The sequence below is a fragment of the Marmota monax genome, unplaced genomic scaffold, assembly GCF_021218885.2.
Source record: "Marmota monax isolate L192 unplaced genomic scaffold, Marmota_monax_Labrador192_F-V1.1 WCK01_AAM20220418_F8-fsc00145, whole genome shotgun sequence".
In the NCBI taxonomy this organism is placed as follows: domain Eukaryota; kingdom Metazoa; phylum Chordata; class Mammalia; order Rodentia; family Sciuridae; genus Marmota; species Marmota monax.
In genome coordinates this window covers 4770401-4792097 of record NW_026695201.1, presented here as the reverse complement: position 1 = coordinate 4792097, position 21697 = coordinate 4770401, and the positions used below count along the sequence as shown (strand labels likewise).

Sequence of the window (21697 nt, the reverse complement as noted above, 5' to 3'; positions counted from 1 at the left end):
TTAGGCCTGAGCCTAAGCAAGAAACTCATTTTAAAAACTCCAGTTTGAAACCTGTGTCTCACCAGGCACACCCACAGAGCCCTCCAGTATGGCCTCAGACAAGTTATTTCCCCTCACCCTGATAAACAGAGTGAAGCCCCTGGCAGGCTGTCCTTGCCTGATGAGAGGGAAAGGCAAGAAGATCAGGAAGGAGACCACCAGACCAGATATTTCTGACCCCAGGGTAAATGATGTCACTGAGAAATCTGGTGATAGCTGATAAGGATTGAAAGGGGGGTCAAAAGCTCCAAAATTTAGTATAAGTAATAGAGCAATGAACAGGGATTCAGCCAGCTGAAACAAGGGTGGACTCAAGCTGGAGAGCCTGATGAGGACCTGTCATCCTATCACTTGTCATCGTTCCTGAGCCTCTGCGAGATCCTTACCGCTCTCAACTCTACCGCCTCGTCTGGATCTTGGTAAGAGCTGCAATTCCTCCCTACGACCCACTCCTCAACCAGTCATCCACTCCACACCAGTAAAAGCCTGCCTTGGTTCCAGACCTGATCACCGTGGTCTGAGTGAGTGTGCATCTGTTGGACATAAAGCCTAAAGCTTAACACTTTTGAACTTAGCACGCAGAGGGAATGTCTGTCATTAGCCTATCATGATTAAGTGTGTTTTGCAGTGCTTAGAATTAATCTAGAATTGTTTGCTGTGAAATAATTAATCTAGAATTGTTTACTGCAAATTGATTATGTCTATTGCAGTGCCTAGCATTAAGGTTTGCCATTTTCTTAATTAAGAACCTATAGAGGGGCTGGGGATGTGGCTCAAGCGGTAGCACGCTCGCCTGGCATGCGTGCGGCCCGGGTTCGATCCTCAGCACCACATACAAACAAAGATGTTGTGCCCACCGATAACTGAAAAATAAATATTATAATTCTCTCTCTCTACCTCTCTCTTTAAAATAAAAAAAAGATATTTAAAAAAAGAACCTAGAGAGTGAAACTGTATTGAGTAATTTGAATGAATAAAGCATTGAAAGGGGCAGAAGTGCGTGGACATTCTTTATTTCTCCTCTCGACTGCATATGTCGCAATTTTGTCCCCTCGCGACAATTGGGAAGAGAGAAAACAGCTAAATTACCACGATAGCTAACATATTACTTTAAGAAAGTATTAACTCATGCATGAAGGCTGAGTTTCCATGACCCCCAAAATCCCACTGGACCCCACCTCCCAACACTAATACATTGAAGACTAAGCTTCAACACAAGTTTTGATGGGGCCAAACCATATTAAAACCATAACAGACATGATGAAACATGATGTAGGTATCTGTAAGGAAGAACATTTCTGAAACAGGAAATAATAGGCTCTGTGCAGAAGTATAATTAGTGTGTTCAATAAAGAGCAAAAGTAATGAAGAGTAAGGAAGGAAAAACAGAGGGAAATAAAATCACAGAGAAAATGAGGATCAAATTGTTAAGCATTTTATAAAACATTGCAAAGGTTTTAGCTTAACTCCAAGTGAAAGGGAAGCTATTAAATGTTTTTGAGCAACGAAGTGACAAAAAGGTGGCTTCTTAGCTTTCAGGGAGGGGCTATGTGGCCTGAAGAGATGCTGTTGCAACTGCTGTTATGCAATAAGGTGAGGAGTCATTTGTCCTGAGGGCCATGGCACCATCTGACTTTGGGATTCCTCCAGTTCTCCACTGAGCTTTGAAGATCTCGCCCAACAGAGAAATACATCCCTGTGTCCACTGCAAACAGGAGTCCCATCATCAGGAAGAAAGTGATTTGGTACCAAGGTAGAGAGATGTATGGAATTGCTGGACCTAGGAGGAGAGGCAGAGGACTGAGTAATTAAAAAATTACAGAAACTTGGAATAAACAATGAGGTCCCTAGAAAGGAACTCAATCCAGAGGTTAAAGGCAAAGACAACAGCAGAAAGGGAGACCAGGAAGAATATCTACCTTTAGAGAATGTCTTCATCTTTCTGCCTTCCCAAGTAAAGAACTAAATTAGCATTTCCTAAAGGGTTTGCCGCAGCCCAGCTGGCTGGGCAAAATAGCTGGGGGGTGACGAACAACTTGTGTACGTTGATACAGCAGGAGTTGAAGCCGTTTATTGCAGGACAGGAGCAGTATTTATACATTCCACACAGCTTATCTAATTAGCATAAACTAGATACAGCAGTCAACCAATCAGGAATCTCCACACTTAATGGCTCACTTTTGTTACTTCTCAAACCACTCCCTCTGGCATTTTGCCAGGCACCATCCAGACTTGTTTACGAACTCTAACATTCCCCTGGCAAAATGCCAGGTGTTATTTTGACTTGTTTACAGACTCTAACATTGGTTATCCTGGACACATCTGTCTGAAGTTATAGAGAGAAATATTTTTGTGGTCATATAGTTTGGCAAATGCCATATGAAACATAGTCTATGTGGTTTTTTCCAACAGGAGTTCTTAAGCTTTTAATGTGCATTATAAATATAAAAGGAGAGGAACACAGCATGTAGCATGTTCCACATCAATGTGAACTTCATTCCAAGAAGTCCCTCAAGGAGTTTCATGGCTGGAGAACAATTTTGGGAGAACCTTGAATTAGGGAATCCACAGACTACATCAACCGATCTTCACTCACCACCTCCTCTGAACCTAGGACTGGGTAGCATTCACTGGCCAAGCTCATGATGCCTCTTGAAAAAGCATGAGGAAATCTACAATGCAAAATATCTCAAGAATAAACAAAGGCCAACCAGGAGCAGTGGCACAGGCCTGTAATTCAGTGACTCAAGAGACCGAGGCAGGAGGATCAAAAGTTCAAGGCCAGCTTGGGCAACTTAGTGAGACCCTGTCTCAAAATAAAAAATAAAAAGGGCTGGGGATGTAGCTTAATTCAGTTCAAGTGCTAAAAAAATTAATGATCTGAAAGAGATCATTAATCACTTCCCCACTCAGCCTTCTGAGGCCTGAAGCTCCTTGAATAACATTTGAAAAACAGAGTTCCCATACTTTGGACAGTGATGGTCACAGATTTTGATGAGTAGGGCGTCCTCCCTACACTTCCTCTGCAGGAGTAATCACCACTGTGACTGCGGTTTGCTGACGGGATGGAGAAGTTGGCATTGAAATGGGAAAACTGCTTGGAATTTCCATTCTGGTAGAATGTGATCTTGTTCAGAGGGTTGTTCTTCCAGCTGTGACACCTCAAAACAATGGTGTCCCCCTCCTGGAACACCAGTTGAGAGGTCTGGAGCAGCAGCCAGTCTGAAAAACAAACATGGGAAGAAAAAGTTCTAAGTATACCTTAGCAGCCTCACCCTCAGGGCTTTATTACTCACAGAATTTGAAAGAATCCCAGATGGAGGGAATTGGAGATGTTTCATGGCAGATGTAAGCATTCTCATATAGGAAAAATATGGTGTCATTTCTATGGGACCTCTAAAGGATAGAAGTTTTCAGAAGTTCTGAAGATGAAGAGCAGATATTAAAAACAATTTTGAGGGCTGGGGTTGTGGCTCAGTGGTAGAGTGCTCGCCTAGTACATGTGAGGCCCTGTGTTTGATTCTTAGCACGGCATATAAATAAATAAAGGTCAATTGACCAAAAAAAAGGAAAAAAACAACAACACCACAATTTTGTGCACTTTAAAACACTATGTTTGTGTAGGGAAATGAATGCACTTTATTAACTGTAGGAGTTAACTGAATAGAACCTCAAACCTTCAATTTATTATGGATAAATTTGTGGTCTAGGAATTACTAACTTCATGGTAACTTTTGAACTTTTTTTTTTCTGGAAGTGAGGTAGGCATCAATTAGCTGTATTAGTAATGAAATAGAGCTTTAATAATGCCAGCCACTCTGTCTTAGTCCATTCAGCCTTCCCTTACAAAATACCATAAACCAGGGTATAAACAACATGAATTTATTTCTTACAATCTAGAGCCTGGAAAGTTCAAGACCAAGGTGCTAGCAGCTTATATGTCTGGTGAAGGTTGTTTTCTGTTTGTAGAATTGAGTCTTATTGACACATCCTCACATGGAGGAAGAGGCCCCAAAGCTCCTATGAGCCTCTTTTAAAAGGGCACTACTCTCATTCATGAGGGCTCCACTCTCCTGACCTAATCACCTCCCCAAAGGCCTCACCTCCTGTTATAATCACTGTGGGGTTTACAGGATTTCAACATATAAATCTTGGGAGAAATAAACTTGCAAGAGTATAGAACACTCTTAGTAGAATCTTACATCCACTAAGAAATGAAGAGGTATGAATTTTTGCATTCACTGTTCCATTGTGGCTCTGAACAAAAGGGGCACTAAAGAAAGCTTTGGAACTTACAATAACTTTTCCCTCCTTGTTTACAAACATCCTCACTCATTGATGGCAGAGTGATCAGATTCCAAAAATTCAGCCACTTCAGAGGACAAGTCTATAAAGAATGTTTTAATAGAGCCATTTTTCTTATAGAAAGAAATATCACATAATAAGAAATATTGTATCTTATTTAAATGAAAATTCACCTAAGAAAATAATATTCTGTACATTGAAAGGCAAGATACTGTCATTGAGACATCAAGAAACAAAAATCTAAAGTCAGGATTCTGTTCTTATTGCTGTTGTTAACTGCTGAAATTTTGGGTCTCATCAGCTTAAGTTTTTTGCACAACAGAGGGAAGGGACTAGGTGGTTTGTCCTTATCAAACCTTTGGATCTTACTAAGAATAACCAGTAAAATAAAATTTAAAAAAGAAGAAAAATCAAACCTTTGGATCTAAGTTTTTGTTATCTGTAATTTTACATTTTCAAAGGAAGAGTCAGAAGTACTATTGGCTGTTTCTGGAAAGATGAGGTACAAAGAGAGGAGATGGATAGCTGTGATGTCTTTGGGCAGGATTTTTAGGTTAACTCACTGTTTCCCTTTCACTAGAATACCATCAACAGAAAATGACTCTGACTAGTATAGGGGTCTCAAAGGTTCATAAAAAATTGTCTTCTTAGCTAAGCATAGCGTCACAGACCTGTAATCTCAGCTACTTGGTAGGCTGAGGCAGAGGATCACAAGTTTGAGACTATCCTGGGCAACTTAGCCAGACCCAGTCTGGGGATGTAGCTAGGTGGTGGAGTGAGCACACACACACACACACACACATACTCACAAGCCTTCCTGGTATTAAATAAGAAAATCTAAACATTGGGATGCTTACATGTGGCCATCTTCAGGGTTTATGCACCAAGGTGCAGTTGAAGTAAAATGCAATATAGGTATACTCGTATTTCCAGAAATTGGAAGGGTAGAAGTAGTATTTAGGGGAATTTTCTGTATAGTATATTAAATTGAAAACTGTCAGATAGTTACATATATCTAAATAAGACTCCTTTAGTTAAAACCACCTCACGACATACACAAATGGAATGTTATTCTACCATAAAAAGAATAAAATCCTGTCATTTGCAACAATATAGATGGACATTATGTAAAAACATTATGTTAAGTGAGATAAGCCAAGCACAGAAAGACAAGCACAGTGTGATCTCACCCATATGTGGGGATGGGGAGAGTTGATCTCATAATAGTTAAGAATAAACTGGTCATTACCCAAGCCTGGAAAGAATAGGAGGGAAGGAGGGATAGGGAGAGGTTGACCAACAGGTACTTAATAAGAAATTTTGGCATGCTATTGCACAGTAGGATGTCCATAGGTAATAATAATGTACAATATATATTTCAAAAAGCTAGAAGAAAGGATTTGGAATGTTTTCAAATTAATACATAAGATAAACTGTTTAATCTGATTTAAACATTACATGATATGTATCTACATCAAAACATCACATGGCAACCCATAAATATATAAAATTTTTTATATTGATATATCAGTTAAAAAATTTAAATTAAAAAATTATCTTACAGATTCTCATCTAATTCAGAAATAAAAATCAAAGTCATTGCAACACTCTATCAGCCTCTACAGGGTCTGCCCTTTCTCTCCCCCTCACCTCTGGCCTCATTTTCCAAATTGGATTCTTCCCTTAGAGGTCCAGCCTCCTGCCTCCTACAATTCTGGCAGAAAGAGCTCCTCACAGTTGTCAGGCCAGCTCCCAGATTAGGGCCTTTGCAGGTCTACTGCCTCCAACCTCCATGCTTCCCCACACTGCTAGCAGAGTAGGGTGGTTTTACAGAATAGGAACTTCCTTTTGTTTCTTTCATACTCAGTCATTTGTCCATGGCCTCTTGCTCAATCAGAATGGAAGCAAAAATAGCCATTCATAAACGCTGAAGAGTTTGGTAATTTCCAGCTCCATCACACATATTAAGCAAAAAGGTGGAGGAAATGAGTGGGCAAAACCTACTTCAGGCAACTCACAGTGATGCTTTGCAGTAAACAGGTCACCTTCCCTTTCCTACAAACCTCTGAAAAATTAAATTTCATCCCTCCTTGTCCTCCCAGCACTTTCCTGGACTTTCTTCTACTGACCAGAAAACACGTCCAGATGCACTGGGTCGCTGAGGCTGGTCTGGTCCATTTGGCATCTGTAGTCCCCACTGTGATTGTTCTTGGCCTTAAATTTGTAGCTTGGCTGGGGCTGGGTTAGGATGAAGTTCCCATTGTGGAACCACTGGACAGAATGGTTCTCAGAGTTGTGGGTTCCTTGGCATTTCAGTGACACAATATCCTCCTGGAGCACTTGGATCCACGGGGGCTCAAGTTTTACCACAGCCTTTGGGAAATCTGCTAAGGGATAAAATACAGAAAAAGATGTAAATAAATAGCTTTGGAGGGAGTTTGGTTTCAAAGGAGCTCCCAGAGGAGGTCAGGGGCCACAGAGTACTATTGCAGACCCACTTAAAAATCTATATACCAACAGCAGGCTCATTCCCTTGGGTCTTTGGAGAATCCACTGGGAATCTGGCAAAGAATCAAGTCCCAGGACCTACTGAGATGAGGGAGCTGCCCAGGCTGAACTCAAGCCTGATTCTTGGTGAAGCAAAGTAAGCAAAGCGTCTCATGACAAATGCTACCCGAACAAGAAAGCAGAACAAACTCACCAGTTTGCCTGTCCGCAGAAGCTGTAAAGGAGAAGAGATCAAAGTCAAGCAGCAGCAGACAATAAGAACAAACTCATTTGTGTGTATAAGGAGAAGGGCAGAGGGAGGTGATTTGGAGCTCCTTTCCCAAGGACCCATCTCAAGAGCCTAATTCCAATTAGTTTTCTATAAAAATACTAATTTCTCATGCCCTCCTTGTTTCATCCTGTCTATTTGGTGTGGTACAAAATTAGCATGTATGTTTGGTAACCTTTCTGGGTCTGTGAAAATACCTCTGAATTCTGACTTTATGACCCACCAAACAGTAAGAATTCATGGTCCACAGATGAGGGAGTGGTGGCTCAGTGTTATAGCGCTTGCTTAATATTCATGAGACCCTGGGTTCCATCCCCTACACAGCAAAAATAAATAAATAAATTTAATTTTAAAAAGAAAGGAGGAATTCAGAGTCCTCTCTTCCCTTTCAGACTATCCCCAGTTTCTAGGCCCCATGCCTACTCCTAACTACCCCGGTCCCTAGAGTGAAGGCAGTAGGAATAGCTGAAATTATCCTATTTCAGAATGACCCCCGACTCACCCAACAACAGCAAAATTGTCAGTGGTTGAAGCAGCCATCTGCTGCCAGGATCTAGGTTCTGAAACATGTAGGTCTCCAAAGTCATCCTTGAGCTGGGCCAGAGTCCAGTGGGGAGATTAACTTAGAAAAGAGGAAGGAAATTGTTTCATTTTTTTTTGTTCAGCTGTCCTCAGTCAGCAGATTGTATTTCTGCCAACTAATGAGTAACAAATTAAGCTAGAAGTGAGTTTGCTTTCCAGAGAAATCTATCACATATCCCCTGGTATCCTTATGAAAGCTCTGGGTTGTTGTTTGCTTGTGAGGAAACTGATGGGGGAAACACCAGAAGCAGAATTGGGAATGGAACCCACATCCTGGGTCTCAGTTCAGTGTTATTTCCACTCCAAGTACAGAAAATTCCAAGGGAACTCTGGGACAATAAAAAAGAGACCCATCTTAAATCTAACACCAAAGAATCAACATTAAATTAAAAAATAGGGTAGTTATCTGCAATCCAAGAATTATCTAAATATTCCACAGACAAGACACTTTCCTCCCTATCCCTGACCTTCACATATATAAGACACCTTTTTAAATGCAAGACATAAATTTAGTAAGAAGGAGATAAAACAATTTCCAACATTAGGAAGACACTTTTTTGTCTATATATATATATATATATATATATATATATATATATATATATATACACACACACACACACACTCTCACTCTCTACATTCTTCTGACACTAAATATATGATTTTCCCCCAAGCCTAGCAATTCTCCAAAACCAGATGGAATTCTAAAACAATTTCCTGGGGTTCACATAAGATCCCACAGGTTGAGTTCTGAGTCCCATGAAATTGCCTGAGCTTCAGATACCATTGGCAAGTCCAGGCCTCCTGTGCTTCTTCTTCTTCTTTTTATTTTATTTATTTTTAGTTGTAGATGGACACCATACTATTTATCATTTATTTATTTATTTTTATGTGGTGCTGAGGATCAAACCTAGTGCCTCACACATGCTTAGGCAAGCACTCTACCACTGAGCTACAGCCCCAGCCCCCTCCTGTGCTTCGGACTGATGGCTATAAATCAAGATTTCCTACAATACCCTGCTTGGGTTCTGTAATTTTCTGGAATGATTCACAGAACTCAAAGAAACAACTGCATAAGACTTACCAGTGTAATATATAATAAAAGATATGCTGAACTGCTACCGCCATTGCCACTGCCTCTGATACTGCTACTGCCACCCTGAGGTCTCTTGGAGGTCTTCTTTCAGGGTGCTGCTGCCCTTGCAGCTGCAACCACCAGCTGCTGCCACAGAAAACACCACTGCCCTGGATACAACTGATGTGGATACCACTGCTGACCTCTGGACGTCACCTGGTGACGCTGCCCCCACAGCTGCAGTTGCGGCTGACGTTGTAGCCAACACTGTAGCCGTCACTGCAGCCGCCACTGCTGCTGACCTGCTGCCATCAACCACTGCCACTACCACTGCTACCACTCCCTAGAGGACCGCTGCGGGGGAGACTCCAGGTTTGGTTGCATGTGGCTGCATCCAATTTGGGACACCAGCCAAGGCCTGGGGCCTGGGTTCCAGCACATTTACCACCGACCACAAGAGCCTCTGGGGACTCCAGCTGAGACCTACAGGTCCAGTATGGGGGTGCCTGTAGGTTTGGAGTTACCTGGGGTCTCCTGTTGGGAGTGCTGATGGCTTTTGTCTTGGGCTGCATCTCGGGGTTGCTCCTTTTGCATGAGTGTATCCCTGCATCTATGCAAGTATCTATCCCTGTATCTCTGTAAGTAGAAGCAGCATTGAGATTTTGGGACTTCAGCATGGCCAAGCCTGAGGTATCTGAAGCCCAGATTGGTGAGATAGTGACTGGGTCTGCGAGGGCTGATCTGGGCCTGGTGACCCCAAGAGATGACAGAGACAAGGGTGAGAAACTTTTGAACGCCGATGGAGACAGTTTGACTTTTCAGTGAGATTTATTTTATTTTATTTTTCAATTCGCTAATATCTCTATCATATTGGAACAGGGTGTTTTTATGCATCAGTGTGTGGAGGACAATGATATATGAATGATGTTTTGCATTTTGTTGTATTCTTATATCTTTAATTTTTTCTCTGTATTCTTCTTCTCTCTTGTCTGTTTTCTTGGATTTTTCTTTCCAACTTTATTCCTACCAACAGCCAATCATTATAGCTCCTTTTCCACTCTTTTTGTGAATTTTTGCTTCTAGATTCTCTCTACCTCCCTTGGGAAAATTGTGTACTATGCTACCTCTGTTCTCCCACCCACCATTTGAAATTGTAAACCGTTTCCACAAATTTTCTATTTATATTATAGATAGTTATTGAACTCATCATTTTGGTTTAATGCAAGAAAGCAGTAGATGCCTTAGTGGGAGCTATTAGTTTAAGGCCATATATTGTTTACACTGGGTGTTGTTGATATTGGTTTCACCATTAAAGGTGAAGTGCTGGAAACCTTCAGGGACACTGTAGGTCTACAAAGTAGAATTTGTGCTGCCTTATGTCCATACTTCTGGATGGGAAAACACATGAACAACATGAAAAAACAAGGAAATAAAGTGCCCCAAACAAATGACAATGCTTCAACAGCAGAAACCACTGATAACACAGTAGAAGAAATGTCCAAAAAGGACTTCATATTGTACATATTTCAATTGATCTGTGAAGTAAAGGATAGTATAAGAAGCGAAATCAAAGAAAAAATACAGGAGGTGAAAAATCACTTCAATAAAGAGAGATTGTGGGGGCTGGGGATGTGGCTCAAGCGGCAGTGCGCTCGCCTGGCATGCGTGCAGCCCGGGTTCGATCCTCAGCACCATATACAAACAAAGATGTTGTGTGCCACAGTCCGGCTGCAGCAAAATAACCAGGGGGTGACGAGCAACTTGTGTAGATTGATACAGCAGGAATGGGAGCTGTTTATTGTAGGACCGGAGCGGTATATATACATTCCACACAGTTTATCTAAATTAACATAAACTCGATACAGCAGTCAACCAATAAGGAATCTTCACACTTAATGGCTCGCTGGAGTTACTTCACAAACCACTCCCTCTGGCAAAATGCCAGGCGCCATCCTGACTTGTTTACAGACTCTAACAGTTGTGTCCGCTGAAAACAAAAAATAAATATTGAAAAATTCTCTCTCTAAAAAAAAAAAGAAAAAAGAAAAAAAGAAAGATTGGGGGGGGGGAGCAGAAATCCTCAAAATGAAGGAAACAGTAAGCCAAATTATAAATTCAATAGAAAGCGTCACCAACAGACTAGACCACTTGGAAGACAGAACCTCAGACAACGAAGATAAAATATATAATCTTGAAAGTTGAGTTGAGGGGCTGGGGTTGTGGCTCAGTGTTAGAGCACTTACCTAGCATGTGTGAGGCACTGTGTTTGATCCCCAGCACCACATAAAAATTAAAAAAATAAATAAATAAAATAAAGATATTGTGTCTATCTATAACAACAAAAAAATATTTAAAAAAAGAAAGTTGAGTTGACCATGCAGAGATGATAATAAACCATAAACAAAATATTAAGAATTATGGGATAACACGAAAAGACCAAATTTAAGAGTTATTGGAATAGATGAAAGAGCAGAGATACAAACCAAAGGAATGCACAATCTTTTCAATGATATAAGAGCAGAAATTTTCCCAACCTAAAGAATGGAATGGAAAATCAAATACAAGAGGCTTATAGGACCCCAAGTGTACAAAATTACAGCAGACTCACATCAAGACACATTATAATAAGAATGACTAACACGTAGAATAAAGATAAAATCTAAGGGCTGAGGTTGTGATTCAGTGGCAAAGCACTTGTCTGGCACATGTGAGACACTAGGTTTGATTCTCAGCACCACATAAAAATAAACAAAATAAAGATATTGTATCCATCTGTAAGTAAAAAAATAAAAAGATATTTTTTAAAAAAGATAAAATCTTAAAGGCTGTGAGAGAAAACAATTAAATTTTGTATAAGGGGAAACCAATTCAGATCTCAACTGATTTCTCAGCCCAGCCCTCAAAGTTAGGAGGTACTGGAATAATGTATTTCAAGCTCTGAAGAAAATGGATGCTAACCAAGAATTTTATATCCAGCAAAATGAAGCTTCAGATTTGAAGATGAGATTAAAGTCTTCCATGATAAACAAAAATTAAAAGAATTCAAAACTAGAAAGCCTACACTACAGAGCATTCTCAACAAAATATTCCCTGAAGATGAAGTGGAAAAAAAAAAAGTGAAAACCAGTTAAGGAGGATCTAAATACACTAAAAGAACATTAAACCAATGGAGAAACTAAGTCAAATTAAAAACCAGAAAAAAATCAAAATGACAGGAAATATAAATCATATCTCAATAATAATCTTGAATATTAAAAAAATGGCCTAAACTCATCAATCAAAAGACAGATTGGCAGATTAGATTAAAAAGCAAGACCCAAAAATATGCTGCCTTCAAGAGACTTACCTCATGGGCAAAGACATCCACAGGCTGAAGGTGAAAGGATGGAAAAAAACCTTATCACTCATAGAAGTTTCATAAACAAGCAGTGGTTTCCATTCTTATCTCAGATAAAGTAGACTTCAAACCAAGGTTAATTGGAAGAGACAAAGAAGGACCTTTCATACTTCTTAAGGGAAGTATATATAAGCAGAACATAACGAGTATAAATATTTATGCCCCAAACAATAGAGCATCTATGTATATCAAACCAACCCTTCTCAATTTCAAGAGTAAAACAGGCCACAACACAATAACACTGAGTGACTTTAACACACCTCTCTCACCACTGGACAGATCTTCCAAACAAAAACTAAATAAAGAAACTATAGGGCTGGGGATGTGGCTCAAGCCGTAGTGCACTCGCCTGGCATGTGTGCGGCCTGGGTTCGATCCTCAGCACCACATACAAACAAAGATGTTGTGTCTGCCGAGAATTAAAAAATAAATATTGAAAAAAATTCTCTCTCTCTCTTTTTTTTAAAAAAAAGAAACTATAGAACTAAATAAAACAGTCAATAATTTAGACTATATATATATATATATATATCATCAAAAAACAAATTTTCTTTCTTCTCAGCAGCACATGACTCATTCTCTAAAATAGACCATACCTTATTTTTTTTGTATTCACTGTAAAAAATTTATTGAGCTGTGCTGACAGACCATACCTTATGACACAAACCAACTGTTAGTGAATAAAAAAAAAAAAAAAAAAAACAGAGATAATACCCGCTATTCTACCAGATCACAATGGAATTAAATTAGAAATCAATGACAAAATTAAAAATACAAGCTACTATAGCAAATTCTCAATAAAATTATGGTAAATCACAAAAGAATACACTATTGAATGATGAATGGATAGTAGGAGAAATCAAGGATAAAAATTAAAAAATTCTTAGAAGTAAATGAGAACACTGATACAACATATCAAAATCTCTGGGACACAATGAAGGCAGTCAGAGAAAAATTTATTTCATTGAGTGAATTCATTAAAAGAATAAAAAGTCAACAAATAAATGACCTAACACTACATCTCAAAGCCCTAGAAAAAGAAGAACACTTCAACACCAAAAGCAGTAGAAGACAGGAAATAATTAAAATTAGAGCTGAAATCAATGAAATTGAAACAAAATAAACAATTGAAAAAATTGAGAAACCGAAGTTGGTTCTCTGACAAAGAAACAAACTAGATAAATCCCTGGCCACGCTAATGAAGAGAAAAAGAGAGAAAACTCAAATTACTAAAATACAAGATGAAGAAGGAAATATCACAACGGATACATCTGAAATACAGAAGATAATTAGAAACAATTTTGAAAACTTATATTCCAATAAAATAGAAAATATCAAAGACATCAACAAGTTTCTAGAGACATATGACCTACCCAAACTGAATGAAGAGGTCATACATGATTTCAACAGATCAATTTCAAGTAATGAAATAGAAAATGCCATCAAAAGCCTACCAACCAAGAAAAGCCCAGGACCAGATGGATTCTCAATAGAATTCTATAAGGTTTTCAAAGAAGAATTAACATCAATACTCCTCAAAGTATTCCATGAAATAGAAAAGAAGGGAACCCTTCCATATTCACTCTATGCAAATATCACCCTGATACCAAAACCAGACAAAGACACATCAAAGAAAGAAAACTTCAGACCAATATCCATGATGAACATAGATGCAAAAATTCTCAATAAAATTATGGTAAATGACAAAAACATATTAAAAAGATAGTGCACCATGATCAAGTGGGGTTCATCCCAGAGATGCAGGGTTGATTCAACATATGGAAATCAATAAATGTAATTCATCATATTAACAGACTTAAAAACAAGAATCATGATCATCTCAGTAGATGCAGAAAAAGCATTTGACAAAATACACCTTCATGTTCAAAACACTAAAAAAACTAGGGACAGTAGGAATATACCTCAGCATTGTAAAAGCTATATATGCTTAACCCAAGGCCAGCATCATTCTAAATGGAGAAATGAAAGCATTCCCTCTAAAAAATGGAACAAGATAAGAATGTCCTCTTTCACCACTTCTATTCAACATCAGCCTTGAAACTCTAGCCAGAGCAGTTAGACAAAAGAAAAAATTAAAGGGATACAAAATAGGAAAAGAAGAACTCAAAAACTGTCACTATTTGGTGATGACATGATTCTATACCTAGAAAATCCAAAAACATTCTTCCAGAAAACTTCTAGAACTAATAAATGAATTCAGCAAAGTAGCAGGATATAAATTCAACACCCATAAATCAAACACATTCCTATATATCAGTGATGAATCCACCGAAAAAAAAATTAGGGAAACTACCCCATTCACAATAGCCTCAAAAATAAAATAAAATATAAAATAAAATAAAATACCTGGGAATCAATCTAACAAAAGAGGTGAAAGACCTCTACAATGAAAACTACAGAACACTAAAGAAAGAAATTGAAGAAAATCTCAGAAGATGGAAAGATCTCCCATGCTCCTGGATAGGCAGAATTAATATTGTCCAAATGTCCATACTATAGACTTATACATTATACAGATTTAATGCAATTCCTATTAAAGTCCCAGTGACATTCTTCATAGAGTAGAAAAAGCAATCATAAAAATTTATTTGGAAAAATAAGAGACCCCGAACAGCTAAAGCAATCCTTAGCAAGAAAAGTGAAGCAGGAGGCATTACAATACCAGACCTTAAACTATACTACAGAGCTATAGCAACAAAAATGGCATGGCACAAAATAGACTTGTAGACCAATGGTACAGAATAAAGGACACAGAGACAAATCCCCATAAATACAGTTATGTCATACTAGACAAAGTTGTCAAAAACATTCATTGGTGAATTCATCAACAAATGGCAAAACTGGAAATCCATATGTAGCAAAATGAAACTAACCTCTATCTCTCACCATGCACAAAAATCAACTCAAAGTGGATCAAAGACTTAGGCACTAGTCTATGTCTGTGCCTAATAGAAGAAAAAATAGGCCTAAATCTTCACCATGTCAGCCTAGGCTCTGACTTTCTTAAGAAGGTTCCTAAAGCACACGAAGTAAATAAAAAATCAATAAATGAGATGGATTCAAATTAAAAAGCTTCTTCTCAGCAAAGGAAACAATTAGTAATGTGAGGAGAGAGCCTACAGATTGGGAGAAAATCTTTACCACATGCACGTCCAATAAAGCATTAATCTCTAGAGTATATAAAAAACTCAAAAAACTTAGCATCAAAAAAAAAACAAAACCCCAAATAACACAGTTAATAAATGGACTAAGGAACTGAACAGACACTTCACAGAAGAAGAAATACAATTGATCAACAAATATATAAAAAAGTGTTCAACATCTCTAGCAATTAGAGAAATGCAAATCAAAACTAATTAAGATTTCATCTCAGAAGAAGATTAACATTAAACAGGGATGAGAGGTGGGAGGGAAAGGGAGAGAGAAGGGAAAATGCATGGAAATGGAAGGAGACCCTCAGAGTTATACAAAAGTACATACAAGAGGAAGTGAGGGGAAGGGGAAAAATAATATAAGGGGGACAAACGAATGTCAGTAGAGGGAGCAGAGAGAGAAGAGGGGAGGGGAGGGGAGGGGAGGGGGGATAGTAGAGGATAGGAAAGGCAGCAGAATACAACAGACACTAGTATGGCAATATGTAAATCAATGGATGTGTAACTGATGTGATTCTGCAATCTGTATATGGGGTAAAAATGGGAGCTCATAACCCACTTGAATCAAATTGTGAAATATGATATATCAAGAACTATGTAATGTTTTGAACAGCCAACAATAAAAAATTAAAAAAAAAAAAGATTTCACCTCACTCCTGTCAGAATGGCAATCATCAGGAATACAGTAAACATTAAAAAGATTAAAATTCATGACATTTGCAGGTAAATGCATGGAGTTGGAGAATATAATTTTAAGTGAAGTTAGTCAATCCGAAAAAAACAAATGCCAAATGTTTTCTCTAATATAAGGATGCTGATTAATAATGGGGTGGGGGTTGAGCATGGGAGGATTATACAAAATCTAGATAGGGCAAAGGGGTGGGAGGGGAAGGGAGGGGGCATGGGAATAGGAAAGACAGTGAAATGAGATGGACATCATTGCCCTAAGTACATGTATGAAGACATGAATGGTGTGACTCTACTTTGTGTACAACCAGAGATATGAAAAATTGTGCTCTATACATGTAATATGAATTGTAATGCATTCTGCTCTCATACATAACAAATTAGAATTTAAAAAAAAAGAATATAGGCAACAATAAATGTAGGCGAGGATGTGGGGGAAACAGTACACTTATACATTGCTGGTGGGACTGAAAATTGGTTCAACCACTATGGAAAGCAGTATGGAGATTCTCAGAAAACTTGGAATGGAACCATCATTTGACCCAGCTATCTCACTCCTCGGTTTATACCCAAAGGACTTAAAATCAGCATATTACACTAATGCAGCCATGTCAATGTTTGTAGCAGCTCAATTCACAATAGCTAAACTATGGAACCAACCTAGATGCCCTTCAATAGATAAATGGATAAAAAAATGTTGTATATATATTCAATGGAATATCACCTTTAAAGAAGAATAAAATTATGGCATGTGCCATTAAATGGATGGCATTGGAGAATATCATGCTGAGCAAAATAAGCCAATCCCAAAAAACCAAAGGCCGAATGTTTTCTCTAATATGCAGATGATAATTCATAATAAGGCTAGGGACAGATGGAGCACTAGAGAAGAATAGTGTTACCTTAGATTAGGTAGAGGGAAGTGAAAGGAGGGGTGGAGAAGAGATGTGGGGATAGAAAGAATAGTAGAACAAAACAGACATTATTACTTTATATATGTGACTGCATGACCAATATGATTCTACAACATGTACACTCAGAAAAATGAGAAATTATATCCCATCTATGTATGATATATCAAAGTGCATAAATTCATACTACTATCATGTATAACTAATTAAAACAAATAAAAAATTCTTAAAAGATATGCTAAAGAATACAGATGAAAGGTAACACAGCGCTGTGTGGTGGTGCATGCATGTGATCCCAATGGCTCCGGAGGCTAAGGAAGGAGGATCACAAGTTTAAAGCCAGCCTCCACAACTTAGTGAAGCAAGATCCTATCTAAAATTAAAAAAAAAAAAAAAAAGAAAGAAAGAAAGAAAAGAAAAAAAAGAAAAAAAAAAGAAAGACAGAAAAGAAGAAGAAAAGTACATAGGCCAAGGTCTGGAAGTGAAACCAAGGAAAAATCTAAATAAACCCTTTAGCTTGTGGGGCACATTGGTGAACACCTATAACCCTAGCCGCTCCTGAGGCTGAGGTAAGAGGATCACAAGTTTGAGGTCAGCCTTAGCAATTTAGTGAGGCCCTAAGCAACTTACCAAGACCCTATCTCAAAGAAAAAAAAAAGAACTGAGGATGTTGTCCCAAACCTCTCTAGCTTTACTTGCTTTTGGTTAACTTTATTTTTTTTATTGTTGGTTGTTCAAAACATTACATAGTTCTTGATATATCATCTTTCACACTTTGCTTCAAGTGGGTTATGAACTCCCCTTTTTAGCCCATATACAGATTGCAGAATCACATCAATTACACATCCATTGATTTACATATTGCCATACTAGTGACTGTCGTGTTCTGCTACCTTTCCTATCCTCTACTATCCCCCCTCCCCTCCCCTCCCCTCCCCTCTTCTCTCTCTACCCCCTCTACTGACCTTCATTTTTGGTTAACTTTAAAAATCACTAATTTGGAAAGTCACACAGCTGAGCAATATATTATTAGATGCCCACTAGCTTTGCTGCAAATGACACCTCTGATGTGTGGGCCATGATGATAATAGTTGCCTAGGTTACTTTTCAAGAACTTGAAGGTTGCTATGTCAAAACAATTACCAATTCACTTGGGTCTGTGCAAGTGTTTCATGGGTGACCTTTCGAAGTCAGGACAAAAACTCCATTCTCAGGTCATGCTAACACTGCCATTTTCTAAACATGCATCCCACGAAGAGTCATGAAGATTGATTACACAGGAACAGACCTCCCATCACCTTTCTCTACATTTTAAATCATCCTGTGTTTTTATCTTTTCAATACCCCTAACCCCTATCCTTGAGTAGGCAGATTTGAGATTTTTGGTCTCTCATCTCCAGTTTTCCCTTATTTTATTGCTCCTAACACCCCTACTGCTCAGAAGATTATAAGGCTTTAGTAGCTCTGTGCCAAGAATCAAGGACAGAGACCAATAAACTATGTATTTCCTATTATTTCATAGATGTATGTTCCATGAAGGAGACTATGTAGTATGATTGGGGTGAATGATATGATATTATGGTCACAATGGTTAAAGATGAGACTGTGGGCTGGATCAGACTATAGGCACACACCTATAATCCCAAGTACTTAGGAAGCTAAGGCAGGAGGATTACAAATTTCCAGGCCAGCCAGGGCAAACTGGTGAGGCCCTGTCTCAAACAAATAAACAACAATCAAGTAATTGGAATATTTTGCTTTTAGCAGGAGCCAAATAAAAAGAACCATTTACAATCTGAAATGTGGCCTGTTAGAGGAGAGGAGACCAGAGCTTGGGAAAATTATAGTGTCTAGCTATTTTTCGAACAGAAGAGCAGAAGCCCATGTAGAAGACTATCTTGTTTTTTTACAACATTTTTTCCTATTAAAATTGTGAATGATTTTCCTATTCTCCATTACAGAAATTAAGGCTCCATCCATGCTGATCAGTTCATTTGCATTCACATTTATATATTTCAAAAACTTAACAAATTATAGCATTAGAAATTAGTAAACATTATGGGGCCAGGTGTGGTGGTGAACACCTGTAATCTCAGCGGCTGGAAAGGGTGAGACAGGAGGATCCTGAGTTTAAAGCCAGCCTCAACAAAAGTGAGGTGCTAAGCAACTCAGTGAAACCCTGTCCCTAAATAAAATACAAATAGGCTGGGAATGTGGCTCAGTGGCCAAGTGCCCCTGAGTTCAATCCCAGGTATTAACAAAACAAAAACTTGAAAATTTAAGGCTTGATGGTACATATTTGCAATCCCAGTGCCTTGGGAGACTGAGGGAGGAAAAAGGAAAACAAGTTTAAGACCAGCCTGAGCTATTTAATGAGATCCTGTCTCAAATAAAATATAAAAAGGGCTGGGGGTAGAGCACAGCAATAGAGAGCTCCTGGGTTCAATACCCAGTACTGAAGAAAAAAAAACTTTTTGAAATTTGTAAATTTTATCATTTGATAATTATATTTCAAAAAAATGTGTCCAATAGAAACACTTAAGCATGACAACAATATCAACAAGAATATTCTTTGCAGTATTGTCATTCACTGCATATTTTCCCCAAAAGTCAAGATTATAGAAAATCCTGAGGAATTCAAGTTTGTTATGGGGAGATGCAATAAATCACGGAGCCATCTTATGGCAGAAAATAGAACATTTATTCACCAGCTGGCGGGTCAAGGGGCAGGCTGCAAGTCTACACTTTTTGATCCCTCCAGGGGTTAGACCACACCTTTTAAAGCATGTCAGTACATTAATCATAAGTGGCTGTTGCTATGACTCAAAACTATCATAAACAAACATTATGAGATCATAAGCAGAAGGGGAAGTGGGTCAAAATGACCCCTAGTTGAGTGCAAGTTAAAGAATGGTTACTAATGTTTAGACAACCATTCTCTGACAGAATACATTGTCTGAGAAAAATGGGAACCAAAAAGAGAACAACTTAACGTTGTATAAGAATTCCCATTTTGTGTTACCAAACATACTATACTAAGCAACTGCTGATGGATATAGAGGTGGGGTGTTCCCATGGGAGAAGCATTTCTTACATGACATGGAGTCTCTAGGTAAAATGAATCTGTTTGGTCACTGCCCATATAGCTTAGCTCATAACAAGATATTGATTCCAATTGTTACTGAGACTCCGCCTTCACTTGACTTTAAGTGTTTTGAAACATTGAAAGATCCTTCCTTTTTTTGTTGTTTTTGTGACTCTGTTTTTGTTTTTGTTGTTGTTACAGGGAATTGAGCAGCGGGGCATTTCACAACTAAGTCACATTCCAGACTTTTGAATTTTTAATTTTGAGATTGGGTCTTGCTAAGTTGCTTAGGGCCTCACTAAATTGCTGAGGCTGGCTTTAAATTTGCCATCCTCCTGTCTCAGACTCCTTAGTTGCTGGGAATATGGGCGTGTCCTTGTTTCTTGTGTTTTTATTAGTTTGTTTTGTTTTTCCTAGACTAGCTCAAATTAGATTCCTATCACTTGCAGAGAATTCTGACTGTAAAAAATTTGTATTCTCAGGGAAGAACAAGGAGATGAAGAGTGTGACCAAAGAAGAGAGGTAGGAAGAGTAATGGGTAGCATATTGGTTGGGGTTCTCAAGAAAAACAGAACCAATAAGATATACAACAGACTGAAGGAAATTCAGAAATGGTAGCATGAGAGGTAGTTTAAATGTGTGTGTGTGGGGTGTTGGGGGTGGGGGTATTTTAAGGAACTGGCTTGTAATAATGGAGGTTGGAAAGTCCAAAATCTGCAGAGTAGATCATCAGGCTGGAGGCCCAGAGAAGAGCTGACACTGCAGTTCAAGTCCAAAAGCAATCTCCTGGCAGAATCCTGTCTTTGCACATCTTTACCTTGCATTTAATTCAGGGGTGCTCTGCCACTGAGCCACACCCCCAGCCCTTTTTGGTATTTTACTTAAAGACAGGTCTCAATGAGTTGCTTAGCACCTGCCTTTCCTGAGTCTGACTTTCAAATTGCAAGCCTCCTGAGATGCTGGGATTACAGGTATATGCCACAGTGCTCAACTTCATATAAGGACATCTTCTTATAAGGACAAAAGTCATACTGGATAAGGAACACCATAATAACCATATATTCATTGCTGTAATTACCTCTTCAAATGCCATCACATTCTAGTTAAGATCTCAACATACAAATTTTGGGGGCAATATTTGTCCCACAACGAGTGGAAAATAAAATTTGAAACTGCTAAAACACTGGAGACATTGCAGAACTGGAAAGGGCCCTTAATGTGAGAGGACAAATTTCGAGGCAGTGCTTGCATTAACCTAGAGGTGCAGGGGTGTGGGTGGGGGTGATGGTGCATGGAGGCACAGATCTGTGCAGGATAAGAGAGCAGCTTGTACTTTCTCAACAAAAAGATGACGGGAAAGGCTTAAGCATGCCTAAAGATGAGGAATTCATAACAATTGTCTGGTGTCTTTAGTAAAAATTCTGTTCAGAAAATTAAGAGTCAGCCCCATAACCGCCAAACTCTATATTCACAGAAACGAACATATACAAGGGCAAACAATCCAGGAGAGAATTTGTCTGACAACACCCACAAATCTTAATGTACAGAGTGGCTCTTGCTCTTCAAGTTGGACCATATGGAACTGGTCATCAAGCACTGAATCATACTTCAGTAGATGAGACAAAATAATTGTTCCCTCACGATATAAAGACATTACAGAAAAGGCG

The 21697-nt window shown here is 38.6% G+C and overlaps 1 protein-coding gene across 2 annotated transcripts; it reads right to left on the bottom strand.

Annotated features, from left to right (window-relative positions):
• Positions 1–1458: 1458 nt before the first annotated feature.
• On the bottom strand, positions 1459–7758 carry Fcgr2a (Fc gamma receptor IIa). Of its 2 annotated transcripts, none has more exons than XM_046429120.2 (5): positions 7623–7758; positions 7046–7066; positions 6474–6728; positions 3007–3261; positions 1459–1819 (listed from the first exon to the last, which is right to left on the bottom strand). In XM_046429120.2, the coding sequence occupies exons 1-5, from the start codon at positions 7705–7707 to the stop codon at positions 1641–1643; spliced, it is 795 nt and encodes a 264-aa protein (XP_046285076.1). In that variant the 5' UTR covers positions 7708–7758; the 3' UTR covers positions 1459–1640. The 2 variants fall into 2 exon arrangements, with proteins under 2 accessions (XP_046285076.1, XP_046285075.1); XM_046429119.2 differs by having other exon boundaries at positions 6474–6731; positions 7623–7755.
• Positions 7759–21697: the final 13939 nt, after the last annotated feature.

Bases quoted from the DNA above. Each gene is read 5' to 3' on its own strand.
- Fcgr2a (XM_046429119.2), bottom strand. From the start codon at position 7,707: ATGACTTTGGAGACCTACATGTTTCAGAACCTAGATCCTGGCAGCAGA. The intron at 3,262-6,473 runs GTCAGTAGAAGA...TTTGTTTTTCAG, and splicing joins GCATCTGGACGTGTTTTCTG to ACTGGCTGCTGCTCCAGACC. The intron at 1,820-3,006 runs GTATGGGAACTC...CTCTCCTCCTAG, and splicing joins TGTGACCATCACTGTCCAAA to GTCCAGCAATTCCATACATC.